The sequence below is a fragment of the Excalfactoria chinensis genome, chromosome 2, assembly GCF_039878825.1.
Source record: "Excalfactoria chinensis isolate bCotChi1 chromosome 2, bCotChi1.hap2, whole genome shotgun sequence".
Lineage (NCBI taxonomy): Eukaryota > Metazoa > Chordata > Aves > Galliformes > Phasianidae > Excalfactoria > Excalfactoria chinensis.
The window spans coordinates 30098887-30109076 of NC_092826.1; the positions used below are offsets into that span (position 1 = coordinate 30098887).

The window sequence follows — 10190 nt, forward strand, 5'->3', positions numbered from 1 at the left end:
CCCCCACCCCCGCCGCGGCCCCTCCTCGCTCCGCTCTCCCGCCCCTCCGCCGGGGGAGGGTCCGGCTGCCGCTCCAGGCCCGGCCTGCCGCCCGCGGCGCCCCCGCAGCGGCTTCCCCCTCCCGAGCGGTGCGGCCGGACGCCGGGCCGAGCCCGCCCCGACTACATGTCCCAGCGTGCACCGCCCCGCGCCCTGCAGCGCCACCTTGAGGCAGCGGCTGGAATGGCGCTCTGCTGGTCCGCCGGAGGAGGGCGGAGGGCTCTCCGCAGCCACCGGAGGGGAAAGCGGGTTGTGCTCTTACAGCCGATTTTATCGGCGTTTTATCGAACATCTGCGTGCTGGCGGATGTTATTTACCTTCCCCGTTATAATGAGATCGGTGGGATGTAACCCGGCTTAGGAACACGCGTACGTGTCCGCAGCGAGCGGCGGGAGGAAACGTCCCGCACAGCGGGGGTGTCCCATGTGCCCTGAGCGCACAGCGCGGCGGTGAAGGCCGAAGCACGGAAAGCCCGCACGACGCAGGCATTCACGGGCCACCCCGGGCTCCGCACCGCGGTCCGGCACCACCGCGGACACCCATACGTGGGGTCCTTCCACAGAGCAGGGCCCTGCCCGCGCAGGCAAGCGGCTTGAGGTGTCCCCGCGCATGCGCCTGCTCTCTCTCTTCCGGCGCCGATCATGGCGGACAAGGAGTAAGTGGCCGCCCTGCCCTGCCGCAATCCGCCGCCATCCGCGCCTGTGGCGGCGCCTGCCGGCGGTCTCCGCTGTCGGGACGGTGTTTGCCGTTCGCTGGCTGCAGGGCCTCTGCTAGTGACCTGGAGGGCGGCCTGGGGGCGGCGGCGGGAGGTTGGGGCTGAGCGCGGTGGCGATGCGGCTGCCGCCGCCTTCTCGGTCCCTTCCTTTCTGCGGGCTGCTGAGTAGCCCGCATTGAGGTGGGATGAGGAGGTAGAGTCGGCATCGGGCACGGCTGTGCGGGGTGGGGGAATTGCGAGGCTGACTGCAGTCGCGGCTGTGCTGGGATGGGAGGCCTCGCAGGCGCTGGTAATGCAGGAGCAGGCCCGGCCTGTTAGTACCGTATAAACGCAAGTCTTGCACGTGTTAAAACATCAAGAAATTTCAAATGCAAGTGAGCTTGAACATCATGAATGTAGAATTTAGTTACTATCAGGCTTTTCTCTTCCTAAAACTACTCCCTAAATACTCGGTGAAGTCGAATTTTTAGTTATTTTTGATACGTGTGTAGATACCGAACAATAGTATGTCAGACTTCCTTCTGTTAATACAAAAGGTGATCTTTTCAGGCTGTATTGAAGCCTGGTGATGGTGAGGACAAGCTGTATGCCTCAGTAAACTGACTGGAGACAATGAGGCCTGTGTGTATGTTGTCTCTTGTTGCTTTTGGTGTTTATGATGTGCTGGTTTTAGTAAATGTGGGTTTTTAAAGTGTTTTTCTTGTCACTTAGGGCCAAGAAGGTGCCATCTGTCCCGGAAAGCCTCCTGAAGAGGCGAAAGGCTTATGCAGCTGCAAAAGCCAAACGTTTGAAGAGGATGTTGGCTCAAAAAAAGGTGAGTACTGCGTGACTCCTTGCTTGGATTGCTGTCTCTTTTGTAAGCGGGTCAGCAAGCTGCTATCACTGCTGACAGAAAGCAGTCAGGAACTTTGTAGCATTTATGTCATAGAATCATAGAGTGGTCTGGGTTGAAAAGAACCACAATGATCATCCAGTTTCAATCCCCCTGCTATGTGCAGGGTTACCAACCACCAGACCAGGCTGCCCAGAGCCACATCCAGCCTGGCCTTGAATGCCTTCAGGCATCCACAGCCTCCTTGGGCAACCTGTTCCAGTGCATCACCCCATCTGTGTGGAAAAACTTCCTCCTAATATCTGACCTAAACCTCCCCTGTCTTAGTTTAAAGCCATTCACCTTTGTCCTATCACTATCCACCCTTGTAAACGGCTCTTCCTCCTCCTGTTTATACATTTCCTTCAAGTATTGGAAGGCCACAATGTTTTCTGAATGATCAGATCTGAAATATTCACTAGAGGGGGTCAAAACTGTGTATGAAGAATTTGGTTTAGGCAAAGCTGAGACAAAACTGTCATAAAAGTTCATGCTCAGCAAGGAAAGATGTTATCTTCTGAGGATAAGCACAATATGTGGTAATATGTTGTTCAAAATAAGGCACTATTGCAGTGTGGCACAGTTCTCCACATTTTTCTTGATGGTCATCCTGAAATCGACATTGAAGACCAATGCTCCTGGTATCTGTGGGGAGTTCAGGAACGTGCTGCGTGATTTGAAGTTGATTTTCATGTATTAAAATGCATTATATAGTCTTAAGTGATGTTTGGTTTATTCCAGTTTCGGAAAGCGCAAAGGAAAATCATCTATGAAAGGGCCAAAGCTTACCATAAGGAGTACAGACACATGTATAGACAGGAGATCCGCATGGCCAGGATGGCCCGAAAAGCCGGTAATTACTATGTTCCAGCTGAACCCAAGCTTGCATTTGTCATCAGGATAAGAGGGTAAGAATAAGAATACATTATTTATGTTCAGAAGCACTGAAATTGTTTCTTTTTTGTCACCTCCCTTGTTTTGTGAGCTTAAATGTTCAAATAAATCCAAGCTTTTGACAGGATGCTTGGGAAAGTACTGGCCATCGTGTTGAAGATATATTAGTGCTGTAGTTCAAGCATGAAGTCCTTTTGCTTTGTGTGTACTGCCGTTGGGAATCCTTGATTTATTAAAGCAACAAACAAAGCAGAACAAGACATGCAAACTGTTAGTCTGTCTGAGTTCATCTTGATGAAATTATATACCATTGTTCCCTACTGAGTGCTATTAGAAGCTCTTGTTTAACTGTTCTGGTAAAAGTCTTAGAGAAAACTAACAAGAGAATTATATACAGGAGAGCACAATTTTTGTTTGAATTATTTTCATGTATTATTAAAGGAGTTAAATCTCCTTTAATCCTAAAATACATAAATACGATAACACACAAAGTTTACTTTGTGGAATGGGTTAAACTGTGATGCGTTTTAAGATAGAAGGATGTTACTGTTTATTTTTCTGTTTGGGTTTCTGTTTCTTTAACGCTTGTTATTGCTGCGATGTTACCAATATGTTTTCAGATGTAGATAACTGAGGCTTTTTGTTGTGTTCTTCTAGTATCAATGGTGTCAGCCCCAAGGTCCGGAAGGTGTTACAGCTGCTTCGCCTGCGTCAGATTTTTAATGGCACCTTTGTGAAGCTCAACAAAGCTTCTATCAACATGCTGCGGATTGTTGAGCCCTATATTGCATGGGGGTGAGTAACATGCTCAGTTCTATCGAAGTAATGCAAATGTTGTTTGCCTTGGATTTTGCTGTACTAGTCTTGCACGTTTTCCTGTGCTCAAACTGCTTTGAAATCAAAGCAGGGAGAGCACGAAAACAGGAAAGGCAGTGCTTGCTATATATGATTATTCTGTTGCCAGCACTGTTGCTGGCTCCGTAGGAGTAAAGTTTACTTCTCTGTTACTTTTATGTTTACTTTTGTAATGTGCTGGAATTAACTCGAATTGTCTGCTATTGAAATTCCATTTGGCATCCAGCTTGTACAGATCAGTAATTCTTAACCTGGTATTTCAGTTATCCCAATCTGAAGTCTGTGCATGATTTGATCTACAAGCGTGGTTATGGCAAGATCAACAGGAAGCGCATTGCTCTGACTGATAACTCCCTGATTCGGAGGCGCCTTGGTAAATACAAACTTCACTCTACAAAACAAAAACAGAACTAGTTGCAGTTGGACGACTAGTGCTAAGCTGGACAAGTGTCCTTATTTGTCTCTTGGGAATAGTAGTGATTAGTTAACTGGGCCTATTTCTGTATTAATACAAAGCATGCAGTAATTTTCATTAGGAAGTATTAAAAGTGTTGCGAATCAAGGTTCAGATTTTAGATTTGTAAATTTTGACTGTAATTTCCTCGGCCTTTAATAGGATGGTGGATATTTCTTCCTGCTCCAGCACTTACTCCTTACAGAAAGTTCATTATACATTGCTTTGAAGTTTCAAATTTAGTATTAGAATCTGCTTATATCTTAGACCTTCATGCTCTGGCAAACAGGCCTTTTAAAGTTCCTGTGAGAAGAAGTAGCTATTAAAGCCATCAATATACTTTGTCAGAGCACACATGGTGGTCTGTTGTCGAGAAGCAGATCGAGCTCTAAGATCAGCTCTAAGAGGCTCCTTATATCCAAGTTGTACCAAGAAATAGTGAAGTTTCTCCCATCTAAGTCTCCCTTCTAGTCAGAACTGTTGTGTTTTATGCTTTCAAATTCAGAAGGTACAGGGTATTATGTATGGCTTTGTAGACCTTGTAGAAACAACTTTTCTGACTTCTAGGAAAACTTGGCATCATCTGCATGGAAGATGTGATCCATGAAATTTACACTGTTGGCAAGAACTTCAAAGTTGTGAACAACTTCCTTTGGCCCTTCAAGTTATCCTCTCCTCGAGGTGGAATGAAGAAGAAAACGATCCACTTTGTGGAGGGTGGAGATGCTGGTAACAGAGAAGATCAAATAAACAGACTCATAAGGAGAATGAACTAATGGTAAGATACTACCAAATGTTAACATTATCCACTATTCTATCTCTACTGTGTAGGCTGGAGTTCTTCCTGGTTGACAGTTCATTTGTGCTTGAGTGGTAGGTACCTGGAATAGCCAAGTAGAGCAGTCTTTGTGAAGTTAAATGTTGATTATAGATGGATTATAGATGATACATTTATGAAGTAGAAGCATTACTGGTAATTTGTTTTCCCTTCACTAATTGCATGTATGAAAGCATTGTTTGGATGTTATGATGGGGGGCCTTCAGATTTTGGCTACAGTTTTCAGTTCTCGTTAATAAGCTTTTCATACAGTTACTGTTGTGATGGTAATAGAGTATTTCTTCACATTGTCTGATTTCTGCAAAAAAGAAGGAAGTTTGTTTAGGATTGGGAGAAACTAAATTCTGAATTCTCAATTTACAGCATTTTAATGGTCTAAAGTTTCAGCCTAAGGTTTCATTCAGAATGATTCAACTCAAGCTTTCGTATTACCTAAGACTTTACTTTAGAAAGACTAATTTGTCAATTAGAATACTCTTTCCTTTAGAAATGGGAAGTGTTATTGACACGTCACTTAAAGCCGTTTGGAAGTGGCTGCTGAAGCCTGAAATTAGTACCTGCTTCAAACTGTCTGTCCTGTCATTTATTGTTGTCATTCTGCTGTTCTGTTTTGGTGACAAATGTTGACCAATCAAAGACAAAGCTTTGTTTCAGAAGTCTCGTATTTCCCATCTTTCCAGCTTTCTCACACTCTAAGCCAGCTTCAGTGTTGTCCCTCATCAATTTTCCCTTAAGGATAAATGCCTTTTTGCTACATCAGATATTCTGGAATTTAAGAAAGCTTTGTTGTTTCAGAATGGTTGGAAAAACTAACAGGCAAAGATGCAGTTTACCCCAGACTCCTCAAAGACAAGAAGCTTTTGGTTTGCTTAAGAACTAGTAACTTCCAAGGGCTTGGTTAATAAAAATACCAAGTAGTAATGAGATTTTAGGGCTAAAAATGGGAGTAGAAGCTATTTGTTATTATTAGGATTATTAGCGTATTTATTAAAACTATAATAAGTTGTTCTTAGAAACACATTTTTGAAGGGAAGGTGTTCTCTGCCTCTTAATCAAGCTGTGCTGTTGTGTTTTCTTTTGTTTTCTTTAAGCAAGTTGAGCTCTTTCATATCTACTCTCTGTGCAAGAAGCCAGAGGCAGCCTCATGAGATAACCTTCTGATTGGCTGAGCTATTTTATTGAAGTTTATATGTAGGCTGTTCTTCCTCTCTTCCAAACTTCTTGCATATTCTTTTGTTTGTCTTGTTGTACAAAGCGGTGGACCTTTGAAGTACTGATTACACAGCACATGCAAACCTGGCACTTCAGGAAAATAGTTGATTACCAGGGACAGCATTCCCATAAAGCTTCTCAGATAGCCAATGTAAAGAACTGATTTTGAGAAAGCAAGCTGCTCTAATGTTTGTTGCCCTGGGTGGTGTTATGTTGCTCTTGGTAGCGTTCTCTGGAAATTTTATGTGCTCACAGGTGCTTCTCTAAAGTTAATCTGTGAGTCTTCAGAAGGAAGATTGAGCACAACTGCTATTATGTTTCTGTGTGGTTCTTGAGCATAAGATGAAAAATACTATATTTAATTCAAACTTTGCAACTTTCCTGTCAGCGTAGATCCTTTGGCCTCCATCTTCACTGTCGAGCATCTGAACAGTACTGGCAGACATCGGGACTTTGCTCTCTTTCAATATAAGCTACTGGATACTATTAGCTCTTAAACAGACTTAAAAAGAAACTTGAGACAAGTTTGCTTTTTGTTTTAATTATTTTGTATGAACAGCCCCCAAAACTTACTGAAAACAGGGTTATTGGAGAAGATATTAAATACATTCAGTGCTTCTGGATGTCTTCATATAGAGAATTGTCTTCTGCTAAGCTTTCAGAAAAATAAGAGAGAGCAATACTTCAAAGTAAAAGTGTTTTATTCAGTTAGTCTGTCAATAGAAGTTGGTGTACTCAGTGCAGAGATGTCACAAAGTTTGCAAGACTGTTAAAGTTTTAAGTCTGGTAAAGAAAAAGTAGTGTTCTTAGGCTGCATTATTAAATGTAAGAGTGTATGAACTCTTTGGGTGGCCAAAGTAGTTTCAGATCTGCGTGTGTCCAATGATACTTCTTTCTTTCTGTTTCAGATTCAGATGCCCAGCTGCAGTTTTTCCAAGTCTGGTCTGCTAATAAAATCTTCTTGCACAAAACAGTGTCACCTCAGTTGTTCTTTTGGTAACCCTTTATTATAGCAGCATTAGTTGATAAGACGACCTCACTAAATGAATTGCTCTCTGAATTGGCAGTATGCAGGTAATACTGATTTCAGCTTCAATCAGGCAAGGGATTAATTATTATTTGAGTGACAACGAGTATGTGAGAATTTTTTTATGTGAAGAATAGTCAAGGTTAGATCTGTTGTTCTTAAAACATTAAGATGCTGTTTTTAATGTCGTAGTGTTTACTTCAAGCTTTTAATAACTTCAGATTATTATTTTTTTACCGAAGGAAAAATAAAACACAATATGCAAAAAGTATTTTAAACATTCTGAGTAATTAATCTGCTTTACCTGATATATTTGCAGTGTTTTATTTTGGATATCATAGAATTGGAGACCACCAGGTTTGTTTGGATTAGGGTGAGTGCTGCTGGTGTATAGAACTGCAAGAGTCTTATAGAGGGACTGTTTAAATTGCAGAACTTTTGCTGTGACTTTGGGGCTCCGAAATGTGTTAACACAGTTCATTGTGACTAAGGTGAAAGTAACACCACCTGTATCCAATTAAGCTGATTGCTGTACTGAATCGGACTGTATCAGTTCCTTAGATTTTTCAGTGCAAGTAAATCAATATTATGGGTAAATAAGTGGATTTGTGGGGGAGTGTATTGAAAACCATTGAAGTACTTCATTTTTAAATATCTTTTTAATGGGATAAGCAGTTTGATCTGTAATAAGAAAGCACTGTCGTGAAGCTGTTGGGTGAAGGGAAAACTCTTCCCGTGGAAATTAAACATTGCTATTAGAATCATGGAAAACCTTTGTTCTCATCTGGATCTTGTCATGCTATTGGCTTTATAATTAAAGCTGCAGAGATAGGCAGTAAGATGCAGGGGTTGGTCACCCCTTACTCTAGCACAAATTCAAGTATTTTAATTATGCTCACCGGGCATGTTCCATAGTATGCAATTAGAGCAACAGCTTGTGGTTGGATAGTTAAGGTCAGAATTTGTACTGGAAATGAGGCATGATCCACTTACACAATGCATGAATAATATACATCTTGGAGCATTTACAAAGTAATATGAGTTAAATGTAAATGCTGAAGAAAATCGTTTGGCCCCTAAACAATAAAAAATGTAAATCCTTTATGATAAAGTTTGGGGTCTTGTAAACACGTTACTTTCTCACTGTTTACAACTGCCAGAGTCTGACACGTTGTGGGATAATATTTCTGTGAACTCTTTCAGAATGGCCATCATCTTCCTTTCTTTTCCTCAGAACCGAAGCCAGAAGCTTTACCTAACAGCCTTTGGAACAGCAACAGGAGACTTCTGAAACACTAACAACTTGCTTATAAAGTTTTCAGGCATGCTGAGGTTTATAGGCTTTACAGTTAATTGGTATTCCTTTGCTGGTGTCCAGCTCATGCAGCTTGCTTCACTATCACCAAGTGTAAAGTCATACATCTGGAAACAGAATGGGAGCCCATCCCAGGCATCAGCGTTTTGAGAGAAAGTTAGGAGACGTGATGGATCGTCAGCTGAACATGAGCTCCCACTTGGCCAAATGCAACTTTTGGATGCTTTAAAAAGGGAATATCAAATGGTATGGGGGAGGTAATATTACTTTTGTTCCAGTAGTGCTTATCCTAGTGCCAAATGCAGTATCCAGTTCTCATGCCAAGAATCGAGAACATGCTTTATAATACTAAGATGAATTTATTCAGTTTAAAGACAGACGTGGTTACAAAATGAGGATCTACCTATAATTACCTCCGTGGAGAAAAATAGTTTGATAAAAGAACTCTTTGATACAGCAAAGTTACAATATGACGAAATGTCTTGAATTTGAGGCCAGAGAAAATTTGGCTTCAAATTAAACATTCTTAATGGCAGATAATTAGCCAAATTTAATTGGTAGCACGCCAGGTCCTTTGTCAGTGGTCATTTCTAAATTGAGGTCTGGTTCTTCTTTTTTTCCACTTAAAACATTTCCAAGAGATCTGTGGACAGCAGTCATAGAGCCTCTCACTCAGTAGAAGTTACTAATGCAGGCTCTTCAGGTACTCAAAAGGACGCAAATTAGACCCTTGCTTCCAGATAACCAACTCACAGCAGGGTTCAGAACTGCAGCAGTGGATACGTGCTTGGGATGGATTTGGAATTAGGCAGCTCACGCAGTGGGAAGTCACCCAGCTATGTCTTAGCAGTGTGTAGTGCTCAGGTGAAGGATGGCAGGCTTTTGCCCATCTTTAATGGGTTTTATTGATTGTGTCTGTTTGGCGTGCAGGTCTTCCAGCTCTCATTGGAAGACTGGGAACAATTTTGTTTATTAATTTTAGAGAACTAGCAGGGCTAGAAAATATACTCTGCCAAACTAGTTTTGTCAGTAGGTTGCAGTAGGAATTCCTTTTTTCTTCAGCAATGATTAAATTGTAGCTTTTGTGGAGTTCCCACTCTTCTTGGCATCCTTGTTTATCCTCTAAAAGCTTCTGTACCACACCAGTCTATGGGTATCTGGGATCACTAAAGTATTGTCACGGTGCTCAAAGACAAATTTTGATGTACAAACAGCAGTACTGCTCTTCACTTGCTTAGTGCAATGTTAGCAATACAAAGGGGCTGTAAGTCCAGTATAGCCAGCATGCTGTGTGCTCTACGTCCTTCCCATCCTGAAGATGTTTGGTACAACTTAAGCAGGCTTGTGCTGCCCACCTCTGCAGCAGTGTTGTACCTGTGGTACATGAGTACCATGTATGTATCCATAGCAGGTGTATCCACTCCTACTGCGCTTTGTTAGGAGCTACGTTGGGATTATCATGCTTGTACCTGAGGGCAGCTGTTACTGAAAATCTGCTCTCGTAACTTCCCAGTAAAATTCAATGGTAGTTTTCAGATCTCGATCATTCTGAGCATCTAATATGTAGAATACCACAACAGTATCTAATAACCTCAGTAGGGCGATGTTTAAAGTTTTGATACTAATGGTGTATATCACACATCATTATAAGGCCTCCAAGATAGAAACAAATACGCTGTGAGCCAAGACATCAAAAAAGGAGAGTCAAGTCAGGCTCCAAACATCTCTAACTCTAGTTTGAATAACAGGTGGACTCTTATGGCATCTTTTGCCAGGCATTGTTTTAATATGACAGTCTATTTAATATAGACAGTCTATTGATATATCACATCTTTGTGAGAGAAGCCAGGATTGAAATCAGCATAAATAATGGGTGTTGGTACAGTTGTTTTGAGTTAAGCATAGCAAGTGCTATTAAGGTGTTAAAGAAGAAATCAAGTCGATTATTTGGCAGTTCAGAGCACTAGACT

The 10190-nt window shown here is 42.1% G+C and overlaps 1 protein-coding gene across 1 annotated transcript; it reads left to right on the forward strand.

Annotated features, from left to right (window-relative positions):
- The first annotated feature begins 221 nt into the window (after nucleotides 1-221).
- On the forward strand, nucleotides 222-8013 carry RPL7 (ribosomal protein L7). The gene is made up of 7 exons (XM_072330192.1): nucleotides 222-694; nucleotides 1466-1568; nucleotides 2367-2533; nucleotides 3177-3314; nucleotides 3638-3747; nucleotides 4396-4606; nucleotides 6787-8013. Exons 1-6 carry the CDS (start codon nucleotides 681-683, stop codon nucleotides 4602-4604), a joined length of 741 nt encoding a protein of 246 aa, XP_072186293.1. The 5' UTR covers nucleotides 222-680; the 3' UTR covers nucleotides 4605-4606; nucleotides 6787-8013.
- The last annotated feature ends 2177 nt before the right edge of the window (nucleotides 8014-10190 follow it).